This window comes from Azolla caroliniana, unplaced genomic scaffold (genome assembly GCF_043228905.1).
Source record: "Azolla caroliniana isolate FFs.n. ecotype wild unplaced genomic scaffold, voAzoCaro1.0.p SCAF_7, whole genome shotgun sequence".
In the NCBI taxonomy this organism is placed as follows: Eukaryota; Viridiplantae; Streptophyta; class Polypodiopsida; order Salviniales; family Salviniaceae; genus Azolla; species Azolla caroliniana.
In genome coordinates this window covers 277,936-296,918 of record NW_028230442.1, presented here as the reverse complement: position 1 = coordinate 296,918, position 18,983 = coordinate 277,936, and the positions used below count along the sequence as shown (strand labels likewise).

General features: G+C 36.2%; 2 protein-coding genes across 2 annotated transcripts; both read right to left on the bottom strand.

Annotated features, from left to right (window-relative positions):
• Positions 1-1,642: 1,642 nt before the first annotated feature.
• On the bottom strand, positions 1,643-5,899 carry LOC147861395 (carbonic anhydrase 2-like). The gene is made up of 9 exons (XM_087322358.1): positions 5,787-5,899; positions 5,333-5,394; positions 5,120-5,242; positions 3,443-3,491; positions 3,240-3,356; positions 3,105-3,158; positions 2,704-2,792; positions 2,509-2,614; positions 1,643-2,092 (listed from the first exon to the last, which is right to left on the bottom strand). The coding sequence occupies exons 1-9, from the start codon at positions 5,862-5,864 to the stop codon at positions 1,922-1,924; spliced, it is 849 nt and encodes a 282-aa protein (XP_087178484.1). The 5' UTR covers positions 5,865-5,899; the 3' UTR covers positions 1,643-1,921.
• Positions 5,900-11,990: 6,091 nt separating this feature from the next.
• Positions 11,991-18,061, bottom strand: LOC147861394 (RNA-binding NOB1-like protein). The gene is made up of 5 exons (XM_087322337.1): positions 17,693-18,061; positions 15,657-16,719; positions 15,017-15,185; positions 13,211-13,327; positions 11,991-12,454 (listed from the first exon to the last, which is right to left on the bottom strand). The coding sequence occupies exons 1-5, from the start codon at positions 18,006-18,008 to the stop codon at positions 12,317-12,319; spliced, it is 1,803 nt and encodes a 600-aa protein (XP_087178463.1). The 5' UTR covers positions 18,009-18,061; the 3' UTR covers positions 11,991-12,316.
• Between the last annotated feature and the right edge of the window lie 922 nt (positions 18,062-18,983).

Sequence of the window (18,983 nt, the reverse complement as noted above, 5' to 3'; positions counted from 1 at the left end):
TTTCATAAACCACAAAAATTAATTCAAGTCATTTAACATAAAACCACAATCTCTTATTTCAAAAATGTCAAAAAATGACATGCATCAGGGTTTTATACCCTAAACCCTTATAATTCAGGTGCCCCAATAATTATAAGTAGGGTGTCTAAAGAGTCTAGATAGGGTGTCTTCCTAGGACCACGACATCTAAAGAGTGTGAGTAGGGCGTGTTCTTGGGAGTGGGGCTTCTGAAGAGTGTGAGTAGGGCGTCTTCCTAGGTGCAAGGCATCTGTGAGTAGTGTGTTTGGTGACACAGGGTGCTGGCGTTTTGTCTGGCACACTTTTTGGGTAAGGATCGGACGATACAAACCACATGCACCCTCATTTAAGTGCCATGCATTGTCCATGGCTGCGATTCCCTCGCCAAGCCTCTCTATGATTTGGGTGCAAATAGACATGTCAATGTGTATATTTATGTATGTTTGGATGTGTGTGTTTGTGTATGTATGTATGTATGTCGTGTGTTATACGTTGTTATATTATCTATGCATTTATGTGTGTATCTATTCATTGATTCCAAAAATTCTTTTAGCTCATTGGCTTAATAACACAAGAAGGAGAACCTTTTGCTCCTCACCAATCCATGGGCAAACTTTTTGGCCATCTAGGTCTAATATAGTGTTTGTTATATTGGATTTTGCTTGAAGCAATCATTTGCCACACTTTGTGGCTAGCATGGGTGTGAAACCTTGTAGCTATAGAATGTGATTTGGCTGATCCGATACTATCTACATCAAATATGACTAGCCTTCTTCAATTCATAATATGTTCACTTTTATTTGGTTTGTCAAAGTGTGCTTTGGGGGATGAATCGGATAGGTCTTCAATGAAGAAACATGCCCTTTTGTTGGAGAATGTTTTAGGAGGGTGGAATATGATCGGTTTGTGATTCAATTTTTATTGATTGCTGGATAATGCTTTGGGAAGTGAAATATGATTGTTCATTACGTCAACATATGTTCGGTTTTATTTGGTTGATTGGAGGGTGGGTGCCTTCAAGATGAATTCAAAATACGTTCGCTTTTATTAGTTAGTTGTTGGACATGGCTTAAAAGGGGTTCAAACTTGGGTTCCATAATCCCTAAACTTCAAACTCATCTCAAAACTCAAAGTTAATATTTTATGGATTCTAGATGTGTTTAGCTAGAATGGATGAAAAAAAACTTAATTTATAACAATTTGATTTATTTAGTTATTGCCTTAGGTTTTCCACCTCTATTTCTTCTTCTTCCAACATTATTAGTCCATGTCCAACCCTAAAAGACAACATTGCTCTTCTCCATCAATTAAATTAATTTAGTCACCCTTAAACTCTACAAGTAATCTTTTTTATGTGGATCCCTTCTTTTTCATGCATCATCCTTTTCTGAAATGCATATTTTTCCATCCTACCACTACTAACCCCATCATGCCATATATTCTAATTCAAACTTTCAAACCCCCAACTCATGATTGTAGTTGAAATACAATGTCATGTGTTCCCATTACAAAGTGCAAGGAAGTAGAGAACATAAATGTAAGAGTAATATTATTAATATGTAATTCTCAAGTCCTATATGTACACTTGCAAATGTTTTTTCTTTTAGTAAGCAACAATTTAGGGTTTTGAAAAAAGGATGATCATTTGACATTAACCCAAAAAACTCTTACAAATGGCATAAATACAAGGATGGAAAACCACTTGCAAAGTTGTGGTAGGAAATTGAAGAAATTTGATGGCCCTTTTATAAGAGCCAAGAAATGCTTCTCAATTCAAGGGTACACTTGTCCTCTTGAAAAGAGTTAGGCACTTGTATTTATATGCACATACAATGTTATGGCCTAATGTACATAGTGCCATAACTTGGTTTTATTTCTTGATATACAGACATGAATAGTAAGGTCATTCCAACTTTTCTGACTCTACCACCTTCGTGAAGCCCAAGTTCCATCTTTCAAATGAGCCATTCACAAAGTCATAATAGGCCCCGTGGAGGGATAACTCTCCCTTCTCAACTTTGTCTCTCACAAATGGAAATGAAAGGCAATTCCACAAGGAATGATTGACCGCTTCCTGCATTTCGACATGGAGTGATCGATTTAAGAGAAGAGCAAACTTTCAAAGAAAAGGGGCGTGCCTCAATCGTCAAACAAGTCTAATTTTGATATGCATATCTTTATAAGATGGTTTGATAGAAATCTCAAATAAGCTAACCTAAAGTAATAATCATATTTCCCTATAAAAGGCATCAGTAAAGAGCATGTATATTAGAGTCACCTTTGCGAAATCACTACAAGCTAGAACTTAATAATGGATGATGTTTAGGTTTGACATATGCATAAGGATTCATTGTGTATTCTCTAACCATTAATCCTAAAAACTATAGTGGAAATATGGTGGTTTAGAAAACTCGGGCGTAATGTTCCGTCTGGTAAAATAAGATAGTTATGTACGACACACTTGAGTAAGCAATTTCATCATATGCTCACCTTCTCGCACTGAGTGCATTGCTCCTCAAAGGAGGCATCGGGGCGTATGTTTTTCACCTTGCCAGAAGCACCTTTACCAACCACAATCCAATCTTCGATGAACTCACTAACCATAACAATTTAAAAACCCAAGTTATATATCCAAGACTCTAGCTAATCAATTAGAATTTTGATAATAATAAAAAAGATACCAACCTAAATTTGTTCGATCCATCTTCTTTCATTCCCATCAAAGCTTTAATGCCACCACATCGGCTATGTCCAATGACCATAAGGTGTTTCACCTACATTTCCATTCAGTTTATATCAAGAAACAATATACTAATTTAAAGGTGCCCAAACACTGAAATGGATATCCATTCTAGTGGGATGCAAGGCATTTATGGATTCCAACTTGCAAATGTAGGGAATATCTATATGCCATTATGTAAGAGGAAACCTATATCATGTAGCTTAAAGTATGTGCGGTTCACACCTAGACCATTTTACTTGGTGTGCCTCATTTGCCATGAGTGGGAACAATATGTCCATCCATCAAGAAATTAAGTAGAAATGACACAACACATTATTTACTTAGGATGATTAAAAGTGCTCACCTTCAAATGCAATACTGCATATTCAATGGCAGAAGCTGTTGAGGAACAAGAACCCTACACGTAATCATAATAGAATATTGTCAAACTTTGAGTAATATGCTAACTGTAAAATATATATGGCAGAAGGTTACAAACCGCTGTGTAAGCTGGAACTAAATTTGCAACATTGCGGACCACAAAAGCCTCACCAAGGTCTAGACCCAATATCTTGCATGGGTCAACTCTTGAGTCCGCACATGAAATGATCATGAACTATAAAAAATAATAGAAGAGCAATTTTAGTTCCATTCAATTCACAAATTTAAGAAAGGAAACCAAATTACGTGTTTTGCATTTACCGGGGGAGATTGGCCTTCGGCAAGTTGCTTAAATGTTTCTTTCTCTTGCCTGTAAGATTTAATAAAGCAAAATGTGATGTGACATTAGAAGTCGTTGACACATGGAACATTTATTTGTTGCACCAAGTTTTGCTTCTCCTACATATAGTTGCAATTCCTCTTCCTCTAGGGCCTTGTATGGCATATCCCCCACCAAAACAAGAGTACTTTACAAAAATATTATCTCTTGCTCTACACAAAGCTCACAAACTATCCCTAGTCTCTTTTATTTCCTTTAGTAATGTCTTATCCTATATAAAACTATGACAAAGATTGAATCACTCAATGGGTAAGTTTCTCATTGTGGATATAGAATTAAGTACCAATCTCATCGAAACCCATCCATCCAAGTCTCTATATGTAGAGTAGAGTATATATATGTAAGTATCATCCAGATTCCAAACCCATCCATGCAAGTCTCTATATGTAGAGTAGAGTATATATATGTAAGTATCATCCAAACCAAACCCATCCACCTTTGTTTACCACAATGTGCTACCGCCTCATGCGTCGACCACACATTAAAGTGTTCCATATTGTTCTTGAGCGAGGACCCCTTTTTTTGATATTCTTAGAACAATCACCCAAATCACCCACCTTCCACATATGCACATCATTATAGGCTCAAAGCAACCTCAAGAAAGGTGCATGCATGAGCCGTGACTCTGGATAATTTTAACAGAGCTCACTCACTCCCTTGCAACCCATACCCATCTTGGGTGTCCCACATAGCTATTTGGCCGCCCATTGTGAACCACAAACACATCATATAATAATCATACCATCTCCATCTCCATCTCCATCTCCGCCTGCATCTCCACCTCCATCTCCACCTCCACCTCCACCTCCACCTCCACCTCAGTCTCCATCTCCATCTCCATCTCCACCTCCTCCATATCCACCTCCACCTCCGACATCTTGTCCACCATGTTCAGCAATTTCCCTCTATATAATGTAATGTAATAGACAAAAACCGAATCATTACTCATGGCGAAGAAAGAATCGGCAATCTCTCTCTCCGCGCACGCGCGCGCACACACCCACACACACACATTATTTCTCTTTATCCATGTATGAATACATATGTATATGTATATACCAGGTAATAATGAACGACATGAACAGGGTACAACAGCTAACAGTCAAACCTTTGGGATGCTATATAGATAATAGCACCACAGTCTAAAAGATGAACAAAAGACAAGCTCTCAGAAAAGGGTTCAACTAGAGATGCAATGTGGACACAACGCTTTCCACACCAATTTCCACCTTCTTTGGCTCACCCACATTAAATGTGTGTGTATACACAGAGGCTGTATCCAAACAAGGAGTAGCCTTAGGAAATGTGTAGCCTATTTTTCATAGATCTACGGTTACGTTGTTATCTAATGGTGTAAACTAGATTTAAGTTGAGATTTAACGTAAATCTGCCTGAACGATCTCTATAGACTATCCAACATTTTCTTGTATCTCTAGCTGTTGGCCTGGTGGTTTTACACCATAGCATCACAGTCATATTTAAATTGGAAGAACCTATGTTTGATCCTAGCAGAGGACTATAGGCCCTACCTTATCTATCTATAAATCTATCTATGTATCAACATGGTACAACATTTGGATTAAGTAAGTGAATCTCACTTGTAATAATCCTTGAATTTAAGGAAGCCTGTTTTAATCTTCTCGAGAGCAGGATCTGCAACAGCAGTTTGTGGTTCGGACACAATGGTTGCTGCAGTGGTCATGGCTCCTCGAAAGCTTTGCCTGCAAAATATTTAAGACCTCTATATTAGCCTCATGTACCACTAAATATGTAGAAAGTATGTATGTAGAATAGTAGAGAGAGAAAGAGACTTGGATGTATAAAGACCATCGGCATTGCACTCATGGAAAACTTTGGTGTTGATTCTCTCAGCCTGTTTCACAATTATCATGAAAAAAGAGTTATTTCCATTTGACCGTGGTAATGCAACAGAACATTACAATCCTTTAAATACATTGTCTGAAAATAACTTCCTTTAATTATCAACATGATATGCGCTAAGACTTAGTTAATCTGAATATCTGCTTTTCTGGTCATTACTACTATTGCCTATGCTATATTGCGGATTATAATTACCCCTATTGTGTCAAAATGTAGGAAATGGCAGCTGTCACGAGAAGTGCGGGACAGTGAACATGGGAGCTAATTGTCAATACAGAGACAGTAATATATATATAAATTTAGCTAGTTGGACTGATGGATTACATAAATTGATTGATTAGCACGATAATTAATACTATGCAGTTGTGTAACTACTGCCTTCACCTTCAATACTGGTTTGCCGTCATGATCTCCTCCTCCTCTGATATTCTTAACATGAGAGTTGATCATGGACATCCCCATTACATTATTAGTAGGCCGTGATGAGACCTTGTTGTCTGCGTTATTTATTCATTTCAAGCACCACAATTTATATCAGACAATCTGTTTAATTACAGAAGTGAGACAAAACACATATTTTAACATTCAAGTCATGAGAAAGGGCCTGTTATATGCAAGTAGCAATACAAAATGATTGATGCCTGATCTGTTGATAAGTAAGTAAGTAAGTATTAGTAAGTAAGTAAATTACTTGTATAGAATTAAGAAATGTATTAGCTACTTATAATAATAAATAATGATCGCAGGGGGTGATGGGTGGAGTGAAGAGCAAGAATATATATGTATGTATAATGTATGTATGTATAAAAAATTTAGGAAGGGAGACAGGCGTACAGGTGGTAGTGGTATAAGCAGAGCAGCAGCTAGGCGCAGCAGTAGCCATTCCGACTCTAAATCAATATCAGTATTAAGTATACTGTATGAGTTTGAGTATGTGAAGGAGTCGGAGGTTACTGTCTGTTACTCTCTATCTGTGTATATGTATATATATATATACACACACAAACACTGCAGACAATGGTTGTGTGTATGTATGTGTGTGTTGGGGGGTGATAATTGGATTATATATACATATATAGAATAATATAAATTAGAAGAAGGTGATGGTTATGTAATGTTATGTTATGTTATGTTGTGGAGGTACGTACTTCACTTTTCTTTACTCATCACTGCTGCTGATGGATGGCTATGTATCAGTATGTATGTATGTATGTATGTATGTAATATTCTGGTGATGATCAGGCAGTAGTAAGTGCATGCATGCATTCATGTATTGTATTGTATTGTATTGTATTGTATTGTATTGTATTGTATTGTATGTATGTATGTATGTATGTATGTATGTATGTATGTATGTATGTATGTGCATGGGTCATACTAAAATACATTTCATTTTACTTTATCTCCTCCTCCTGTTTGATCTCCGCGTCCCCCCACCACCAAGTGACCACCACAATAATAATAATAATAATAATAATAATAAAGCATTATCTACATGTGTGGTAAGGCCTTTTTTAATAGCCCCTCACAAACCTTTCAGCTTTATCCAAATCTATCACACACAGACACACATATGTTGGGAAAATTCTTCTTATACATAAAAGTTATATTACCCACCTACCTCCTACACACACGACACATATGCACATCACATCACATCATCATCATCATCATCATAATAATAATAATAACAATAACAATAACAATAGGAGGCGGACGAGGACTTCTTTACGGTTTGGTTTTCGGTTGATTAGATTAGGATTGGGTGATGGAATTGGCATTGGCATTGGGATGGATCACTATTACTCGCTCGCTTGCTCGCTCATGATAAGTGATAGTGACTTGTGTGATCCCCGTCCTCCTCCTTTTCCATTTGCTCCGTTTCCCCCCTCTTTTTCTACATGGCTCCTCCTTGCTCCTCCTTCTACTACTACAACCCAAAATGTTCTTTCTTCTTTTCTTCCCATCACTACTATTCATTATTAGTAATTACCTTTGGCCCACCCTAGACACTCAATTCATTTTACCATCGTTTACAGTATTGGCAACCTTTGCCCCCATTCAATGCTTTTGGAATCCATGTTGTAAGCGTTTGTCGTAACTAGCCTATCCATGACCACCCTTTAAAAGACCTCGCCGAATTATCCAAAGAATGTGTGGACAATGTCCCTTCACAAATTTTAGTGGTCCATCTTCATGATATTAACACCTTGATTGTGGATACCCTTTCTCCAACTGATTTCTTAATGGACATATCTACATTTAACTACTTGAAACAATCTTAGATCCACACATGATCACAATTTAAGTTCTTTATTAGCTCAAATATCTCTAACTTGAGCACGAATCCATGTATACTCGATTTAATTTCAATATTGTGTTGATCCAATACATGGCTTTTGATCAACATATAACATTCGTCAAATATGCAAGGAAAAAGCTTGTCAATAACATTAAATTCAATTAGGCTAACCTCATGGGTATACATTTTAAGAAAAGGTCTACTTCCAATTTTTGGTTTTGATCCTAAGTCCGAGATATTTCTAAGAAGAAACCAAGTGTCTCATTCTCCTCTCCAAATTGTATTACAATCGTTGACACATCCTAAATCAAAATAACAAGCTACAAACAAAGCCACATTGATTTTGTAAAGAATTCAATGTCCATTGTTGGATCAAGCATATCGAAATATGATATTACTACATGTGAGAATTTATTTTTTGATGAAAAATGAAGCTTGTTGATTGTTTTAGGCCCATGAACAAATATGTCATTGATAGAATAGGAGGTAGGGTTGCTCCATGCCTACGTTTGATCAACCACCAAAACTTCACAACTTGACCACCATGTTGCTCATATGAATCTCCCTCATTTCACTTATATGCATATCTAACCGATATATGTACTTGTCGAGTAGTTTGCATAAACAAACATTCACAAATTCACTTAAACAAGAAATAATGAAGCATCAATCCTCATTCCACTACGTACTCATTTATTGGTGAGTGATAATAAAGTCATTTAACATGTCACTTGCTTACCAAATTATACATTCAACCTCCAATCAATGATTCTTAACCACTTGTTGTGCAAGACACCCCCATACACCACAACACATACGTAAGGATATTGGTTAACCAAGGAAGAAGGGAAGAAGTGACCAAAGGCAACAAGGGAGAAGGAAACAAAAGAGAGATCCCTCTGGTATCCTAAGTCATTTTTTATCTTTTGGACAATCTTCTTTGATCTCTTCAATGTTCACTATCCTAATGCTAGAGGTTTTTCTCAAACCTCTCTCTCGAAAATTTTCAAGCAAGAGGGAATGATGACCATGGACACTCCTGCACCTTGGCCTCTCCCTCACTTCAGCAGAAAACCAAAGAGCAACCAAACACCCTAAGATATTGGGCCTCAAATTCACTCATGTAGAATCAATTAAGACAATAATAGAACGCGAGTTACACCGCCTAAAAGCTATGGCAAGGATACCTTTTACATCATGACCACGAGCCATACCCACATCAAAACCATATGACCTTTACGCTTCTTTTCGAGATAATCGGATGGAAATGAAATTAGGCCTAGCACATAACCATTTCCATTATAGAATATGTTACACCATAACATCTTTCGTACAATACCACAACTCTTTTACCTACGTTTATTTTAATTTTAATTTTGATGATTGGGTATACATCCCATTTTGTTGTAACCAATTGTTTCACAAGTCACAAATTTTGGTCTTAGAAGACGTTAACATATCTTTCTTTCTCTCTCTCCCTCTCTCTATGGCTCATCAAAAGTTAATTAGTTTAAAGTTTACGGTTGATTACATAATGGAGGAGTGCCTTTGGTCAAGAAGTGTATATAGAAAATTATGGTCCTAGATTAATGTGCAACCATTAATCTCCCTCTAAACAAATTACTGTTAGTATGAATATTTCCTTGGCTCTCAAAAAATGGTGCAAGTTGCAACATTTACATCAATCTCCCAACTATAAACATATTCTTCTTGTTATATTTGTTATTGCTGCAAGAAATGTTTTTACTCTCGTAAAAGCGTAGCCATCTAGAAACACTATATTAAGTTCCTGAGTGAAGGGAGTGTTTAACAATGGAAGTGGGGATGCTACAAAACTATTGAGTGACCTTGGAAATGGGTGACTGTAAGAAGAAATGTGCCTTTGGTAGTTTTTGGCCTAATAAATGCTCTTCCACTCTTTATATTGGGTGGATCCTATCAAAACTATATTGTGTTTGTTAATGTTGTTATACTACTACAATTGTGTGCCCTTCGATCAAATTTTATACAAGTTTTGGTAGGTCCCTATCTCATTTTCAGCCAACACTACTACAACAACATGCACATAGAACAACAAATTTTGCAAACAAATTTAGTAAGGTAGCGTAGGGCATGGGACTAAAATAGGGGGACAAGAGCTTGACCGGTATACTCAGGATCACTTCATCGTCTACATCTTCATCTGGCATCAATGGGGGAATCAATGACCTTTGGTACCTCTAGAAAGAATTAAGTTAGTGTGACGACTTATAGAGGTATCCAGGGTGATGGAGCAATGGTTGGGACATTGTCGATGGCATATGGAATTAGATCGATGGGGCGACACATACCCTCAGTTGTGGAAGGTTACAAATTAGAATTCAGCCTCTAGCATGAAATGTGAAATTCTACCAAACAGTTAGGGCTTGACATTATTCATCTTATAGATCATCTTCCTAAGCGTTCCTTGTTTCTGTGTAAAATGGGCGAGTACCATTCTAGCTTTAACCTTGCTAAGGTTGATGTAAGGACATTCTTGCTAGTGAAGTGGCCTAACTACATCCCATTGCATATCACAATTTGCATTAATAGTTTAGTTTGGTTTCATGGCCAAGAAACTGAACCAAACCAAAACCAAACTGGGCCCATATCTAATCACACACACGCGTTTGTTGGGGTTGATGCTAAATTGGGCTACACTACACTTCTTTAAATACTATGCTAGGTGGCATATGTGGTCGCATCACAATCGTAATAGATACATTTTTGTTTTTGAACGCTGATCGGTAACATTAGAGACAAGAAGGTACCATATGTGTGGGGCATAGTACTTGTCACATCAAAATGTCCATGTAAGAACATTCACACCAATTCTCCCAAATTTGCATAATTGTATTAAGTGTGAAAAAATATCACATATATTCTATAGCTTCTTGCTTTTCTTTCCTATTACATGTGAGATTTATCAAGATGAGGTGATGAAATGGAACCAAGAAGTCTCTTATACTTGCCAAACTAGAAATGTTTAAAGAAAAGAGCATAGACATGCTTTGGAATATCATGAGAATTACAAGAAGCATGCCAAGGCGATCACAACAATGAACACTATGGATTAGTTGTCGATCAACTATAATGGGCTTGATCGTTGGGCAACTAGAATACCCGTAGGGCCAAGAATGTGACCCTATTGAAAAGAAATGCATATGTTTCTAATGTTGACCATAAATAACACAAAAATCTAAATAGTGCCAAAACCTCGTTAAATTTAATACTACTAATAAGCTGATGGACAAGTCCATGACACATGTTAGTAAGCTCCAAATTTGTGCATCCACATCTTTGCAAGTTACAAGGATCTTGAAGCTTGAAAACATAAGACGATGTGCTCATTAAGAGACAACAAAATCTATTAGATAACACTAATTTACTTCATTTTTGTATCATATGGAAAAGATAGTTGATGACCTGAGTGGCCAACCAAAGACATGTCAATCTACAATGATATACTTTTACTAGAATGGATCCAGAAAGGATGATTCAAAAAAATGGATTATCTGGAAACAATATGAATAGCTTCCCATGCATCCAAGTTCATGACATGTTAATGGTGCATATAACTTCGACAGAAAATACACCTTTCCTAGATCATATCACTATGATATGAATGATTGCAGTATGACGTATGTTTTTTCACAGCTTTAAAATCTGGACATATACATTTAAGGTTGCTACACGCCCATCTAACTCAATGGGTAAACTAAGATCAGTGACGGGGTTACTCAGAATATATCTTTAAAAATGACCAAACATAGCTTCATAGATCACCAATATTCAATAAATAAAACAGTAACTTTTAGCGCAAGTACAAGATTATAAGCATGTATTCTTCAGCAAAAACTCAAGTTCTTTCTTGGAGAGCACAAAACATTCCAAACTTGTCCTTGTGACAGATTGTTTTCCAAAACTCTTCTTTTTGATGAATCCTACTGCATTCACAGGTATACATCCTGGCAGGCCTTCCATTTCCAGAGCATTGAAAAGGCTGTTCAAACCAACTGATGCTATTGAGATCACCAGAACACACAGATAATAATTCTCAAATTTGTTTTCTCGGCAAGAACAGCCAGCAAAGTATTGGTCTTTGTGGAATACCACATATATTGGTCTTTGTGGAACTGAGTATTTTGATCATGATAAAGACGTAACCATGATCCAAATAGAGTTTTCAATTTGAACAAAAACCATATATAGTTTCAAGCTATTAGACAACCTTCTTGCAGATAAATAAGCACATCATGGACATCATATTCAGCAAACAAAGTAAATACATTTCTGCTATTCTTATCAATTTGTGGTGTTTCTCTTACTATTTCCTCTTCATGCACCAAGAGCATAAAACTCCAAAAGCATCTAAAAGCCAGAATCTGCATATTTGCAGACAAAAATCTTCTATCAAGCAAGTACCACGTTATCAGTCTACAAATCTATTTCTTTGTTGAGTATAAAGATATTTAATATACCTAGTGATCTGTGTCCTTGACAATGAAGCCACAAGCCAGGAGCTCAATTCATCCTTGCTTGTAAAGCGGAAAAACAAAAAGAAAAAAAATATAAGCTGGAACACCCACATTTATTATCGTCTTGGTTTGCTCCGACAATCATTAGGGTTTCTTTTCCCGCTAAAGACAGCAAGAGCTTCACGAACCGGAGGTTGAATGCTTCCATTTCCAACTCGTTTTGCATCAAAGATTTCCGAAATCGTAGAAAATTCCTAAGGAAAAGGATAATAAACAGAATCCTCAGAACATTTGTTAATTTTTGGGACATATATAAAACATTCTAGAACCTGTATTCATGTTTCGGATATATATGTATGTATATGTGTGTGCGTACTGATTATTAGACTATGCGAACACTACCGCATATGTATTGACTTCAAGGATACGAAACACTCTACTTTTGAGTATGTATTGATTTCTAGCATATACTCTTCATACTATATATTGAGTTGAAGGATATATATACAAACTCGCCTCAGAACATGCACTGTTTGTAGGATATTTAACTTCTTCATTTCAGAACATTTGAGTTTAGTATGTATAAAATTTTCATTTTAGAACATGTAGTGATTTTTAGGATATTACAATTATTCATTTTAGAGCGTGCACATTACTTATTTTATGAATATATCAACACTTCACAGCTTGCATTCATTCTTCGGATATATCAACTCTTCAAAACATGTATTCATTCTTAGGATATAGAATCATAGAACATGTATGGATATATCATCTCTTGACAACATGTATTCGTTCTTAGGATAAAGAACATGTATCCATTTTTAGGACATACATTTACACGCGCGCACACAAAAATAATTCACTTAAACAAATTCGACAGCTTACTTCAACACATATATTTGTTTTTAGGATATACAAACTCCCTAAAAACTTCATAGAATGTCTAAATTCTTCGTTACTTGCATTGATCTTGGCTATAAAACCTTTGTTTTAAAACAAGAACTTACTGGGAGAGGAGATTTTTTCTTCTTTGGGTGCAGCATTTTCTTTGGCAATTGATCTTCCCTCAAAATTGGATTCTCCAGGATACCTTGCCTTCCACCCTTAGGCATTGGCAAGGAATACTGAAAAACAAATGAGAAGCATAATACATGTGTTAGTGCATCACTAAATACATAATTACCTCTCTACATATAGAAATAAATAAAACATAAAAATTATGCACTCTCTGATTAACTAACTATATACAGATGTACTAAGGAAGATGGAGAAGCCAAGAGGGAGGGAGAGAGGAAACGAAGAAGAGAACATAAACAACCAAAATCAAATATTACCTCATGCCACATCAATCAATAAAACAAACTATGATTAGCTACCAAAACAAGACATGATATGCTGAAGCAGAACATTGAATGACAGAATTAGCTTAAGAAACAATGCTAATAAAATCAGAGCCTGAAGAACCCATATTGAAAACTTCAAGAATTCAAATTTATATAACGATTTTGCCAAGCACATTTAACGCAATGCCATTCCTATGCATGTCAATGTTCAAGAATAGATATAGATTCATTAAATCAGCAAAAAACTGAATTTTGTACAAAGTTTGAAAATGCGATGACAAAAAGTGATCAAATAGCCAATTAATATGGAGATAGGTAAAGAAATATATTGCAAGTTAGCAAGTGACTGAATGAATAAGAAAACAAGAAATGTGTATTTTGTGATTGCGATCCTATACAAGTACACCTCATCCACCATAGATTTTGTCAACCAGTGTGCATAGTACCAACTATAATCTAGATACTACAGCATCCTTACTCATGCAAAGATAGCAAAATATCCAGTAACAATAGAGATGGCTAAACATATTTTTTAATAGGATTACAATAGTCTGGAGTTAAAAAGAATAAGAAAAGCAAAAGAGGCATAACGATAAAAATAAAATTTTTAAAATAGCTAATGTTAAAAAACAAGAAAGTATATGTGATTGAAAGCCTATGTTACATACAAGTCCAGTGCATGGACCACATATTTTGTCAACCACGTTGGAGATAATGTGGAGTATAATCTACATGCTACAGCACCTTAACTCGTGACATCAGTACCAAGAACTAGCTGAAGACTAGAATATAGATGCTACAGCATCCTTATTCATGAAATCAGTACCGAGACTAGGTGAAGATTCTTATATTGGACAGTCTAAGAAAGAGGAATTTGAACTTTAGAATCAACAGCATTCTGATTTCACAAATAGGTACCAATATGTGATTGAAAACCTATTGATCAGTACCAAGGACTGGGTGAAGACTCTTATATCAGACAATCTAAGCAAGAGAAAGTTGAGAACATTAAGCAGCATAAACAATAGGTAGCAATAAGAAAATCAACAGCATTCCAATTTCATAAATAGGTATCGATATGTGATTGAAAACCTATAATATGTACAAATCTACTTTGTCCATAGTGTGAACCGTGGACTATAGAAGCTGCAGCATCCTTATTCACAATATCAGTAACAGTGACAAGCTAAAAACTAGAATCTAGATGTTATGGCATCCATGCCATCAGTACTAAGGATTAGGTTAAGATTCTTAATCAGACAATCTAAGAAATAGAAAAGTGAACAAATTAAAGCACAAAATTCAGCTAACAAGAAGAAAATCAACAGCACTGAAATGTCACAAACAGAGTAACGATAAGATGGCTAAAGATCGTTTTCCAACATTTAATCAAAACCTCATCATTTTTGTTACTACAGAGATAAGAATAGATAATTGAGTCAATAAGAGAACACCACAAAATCGGTTTACCTTTGTTCCACGAATGTTTGTACGCCTTCTGGACCCTGTATGTATAACGCCATTTGACCCAATTGTCACTGATACTTTATATAAAGTTCCACCATTCCCACATTTAGGGCAAAAGATTCGACCCACTTCTGAAGTGACATGCCTGCATGCCTCGCACTTAAGCACCCATCTGCATCAGATGCATAAAATGGAGTATTAATACTTAATTATAACTATTTGAATTCTTCCTTCCTCTGCATTTATTTGTTTTTTTCCTTTGTTTTTCAACCTTTTCTCTACTGAGCAATTCTTAATAATCAATTAACCAATTCCTTTCCTTCCTCTACATTTATTTCTTTCTTTTCACAAGTTATCTTCCTATAGCTTACTAATATTTAGCTAAACGAAATTTCGTCTTCCTTTTTTGAGCCTTTCCCTCCCCACAAATACTAATATTTAGTTTTTAACCAATTAATCTCCTTGAATTTTCCTTGTCTACTTCTATCTTCTTTTTTTAACAGATTATTTTTCTGATTTAACACAACAAGGATACACTTACCATATTTTTGAGCTTAGTGAATGTTTCATTTGGAGAGAGGTAAGTGCATTGAAGCAAGGAATATGTAATTTCTTGAAAAACAACAGAAAACAATAAATAGACCTATTCAGTTTCTGAATCTGCAAACCATTTGGTGAAATGACTCTCAAACCAATTTGTAGAAGCACATTCTGCATTGGAAAATCTGCCGTAATGCATGCAATGCTGGAATTAGATAGGGGTTGTAACAACCAGCTATCCTCACTTTCAGTAGCATAAACAGAAGAATGTTCTTCTCCGCTGTTGTGTTCATCATCAATACTACTACATTCATTGCCTTCCTCACCTTCAGTATCCTTTATATGAGCCACTCCATTCACTATGGAACCTTCAACTAGCTCACCTTCGCATGCATTTGCACAGGCTCTTTCAGAGTCTGGTTCATCCATGGTCAGATGCACAAACGTTTCTGAAATTTCTGTACCATGGTCAAATTTGTTACTTTCTGATCCAGTTCCACTCAGGTGATCTTCCGTTTTTTGTTCGGTGTCAACACTCTCTGGATCCTTCAAGGCGAACGTGTTCTTTCTTCTATCCCTAGCTGCCCTTCTCTCATGCTTTCTCCGAGTACTTCTACTTAACGTCTTTTGCCACTCTTCATCATCACGCTCGTCTACCTCTTCCTTTTGCTGACCACCACATTCATCATCTTCATCATTAAGTTTTTCTTTGCATGATAAACCGACAAGAGAAGGTTCCACGTTCATGTTTTGCAAGCTAGAAAGTGTTGCCTCTTGCTTATTACATTCCACTCCATTTACAGACTCATGATCTTCCTCATGCACATCTTTCTGTTCATTTGTAATAATGCATTTCTCAGGCTGAGAGGTGTTTAAAGACAACTTCTTCAATCCTAAAATGTGTGAATCATCATGATTCTCCACATTATAATCTGATTGTCGTGATAAATCCTCCCATTCTTCTAAATTTTGCACATTTGAGCCCCATCCAGGTAAATCTCTTTCTCTCAAATGGCTAGCTTGAAGCACTTGAAGTGGAGGCGGTTTAGATCTAAGGTGCAGACTACCATGAGATTGTTCTTCTAACATGTACGCCAATGCTAGAAGCTTTAAGTCAACTGCAGATAGCGACTGTAAATCTCCTGTCTCTCGCGCAAATTGGGAAACTGTTGCTCAGAAAGTAAACATAAAAACAAGGAATCACTTTTAAGTTAAAGATGTACTTTATTGCAGCCAAAAATTCCTAATAAATCCAATAGCCATAGAAAAGTTTCAGGTCACAATGAGCTAATCTTGATCATTTCCATGGTGACAAAGAAATCCAATAAGAGTTCAGGAGAGCATAAATATGTAACACTCAAAATTCCAACGTGAGCACAACAATGTGGATTAGAACTCCCACAAATTGGTTACAAATAGTTCTAATTTATTCAGATGCAAGTTCAAAGAATCAAAATAGAGAAACCTAGTTTTTATTCAGATGAGCAATAAAATAATCACAGGAACAAATAAGCAATTCAGAACAAATAACCTAGAATATATTTCAAATATTAGAACCTTAATTTAGATGGATAAATAATCCTAATTCATTCAGGTAAAAGAACCTTAGTTTAGCCTGATATCATAACCATAATCCATTCAGAAAAAAATGCAAACAATTGCAAAATGAAGAAATCAGTGTCAAAATACTGTATATTCATCCATTGTAGATCAGACTACTAGCAAACACCAACAAAAGAAGCTAAGAATTCCAATGTCTACAGAGAAATTCAAATGGAGCAATGATATCCAATAAGCCATTATTTATTCAGGAAAAAGAGTTCCAATAAATGGTAATAACTTAGAAAAGTATTTCAATAAATCTTAATAAATCACAGAAAATATTTCCATACATATAACTCGTTCACATGGATAATAGATACAAACAATTCATTCCAACAAAGCAGCATAAAAAAGTTCACAGAAAAAACAGAGAGTTCACTAAACCTAATTAATAATTCAGACAAATAAACAGACGTACAATAGCAAGAATCATAAAACCTAATAATTCACAGAGATAATACAAAGACATAAGAAAGAGAGACCATAGAAACACAACAAATCTAAAGGATTCAGAAGTCAGCCGGGAAAAAGACGTACCTTTACGAAGTGAATCGTCACTGGGTTCCATAATTTCCACATTGAAAGGGAGAGAGGCGAGATGGAAGCGAGAAGCAGGATCTCTGACCTCTTCAAGAACCTCTCTAACTGAAACAAATCGATTTGCGAGACCAAACAATCTCACAGAAGAAGAGGAGATGAGCGCGTTTGCGTCGATGACAGCTATTGCGATGCTTGATCCACTCTGTAGCTGATCTGTGCTCAAGGATTGAAGAGGGGGGAATGGAAACGGCGATAGAATTTGTGAAGCAGGAGGAAGAGGAGGATCGCGTCGTAGAGCTGCACTCCACGCCATAGCTGGCTCAACCCAGAGAGAGAGAGAGTGAGCGTCTTTACATACAGAAGAAGAATGAAGAAGAAGAAGATGATGATGATGATGATGATTATGGTGAAATGATGTGGTCTTCTTCTTTTTGTTGTAAGTTGTAACTTTAGGGTTTAAGGAGGAGATTTTGAGAGTTAATAATATACATACATACATAATCTTTAGTGTCCACGTGATATGTGATGATGTGCGGTGGTGACGGGCGGATGACATTTGGCTTCTTTATCGGGGGATGCCCGTTTGTCGAGCTCCCCCATTTACATACATACATACATACATACACATATGTCAGTATTCCTTCCTTCCTTCCTCCATGATTTCTCCTCTGGCCGTAGCCAACATATATTGTATGTATGTATGTGGTAATATTATTACCAGCCTCGGCACTCAACCCCATGTAATAATAATTACCAATTGTGCAATGTTGTGCACTCTGAATTCCACAAAGGATGATGTATAGCATTGTGTTTCGATGCCCCGCTTGAGAGGAACTCGAGAAGTAGGGTTCTAATAAACCCTAAAACCATTCTTTCTTTCTTCTTGGCATACAAAATAATGATAGATATACCCTAAAACCTAGTGAGTGTTACATACCTTCTCACTCTCACTCTCAATGAAATATTGGACACACACCTGCTCTCTCTCTCAATCGATTGATCGATCGATATACATACATAATAATCTCTTGTTTGGTCTTATACTCCATTTTGGCATATCTCAATTAATCTCTCTTTCTTTCTTTCACTCTTGCAATTGCCACATACATACATTCATACATTTACTCTGTCTCTCTCGTTCTCTCGAGTCTCTACTACTACTACTATTACTACTATCTCGTTGTCTCTACTACTACTATAATTTACTACTACTACTACTACTACTACTACTACTACTACTACTGATAATGATAAGAAAATCTTGAAGAAGAAGGGAGGGAAGAGGAGA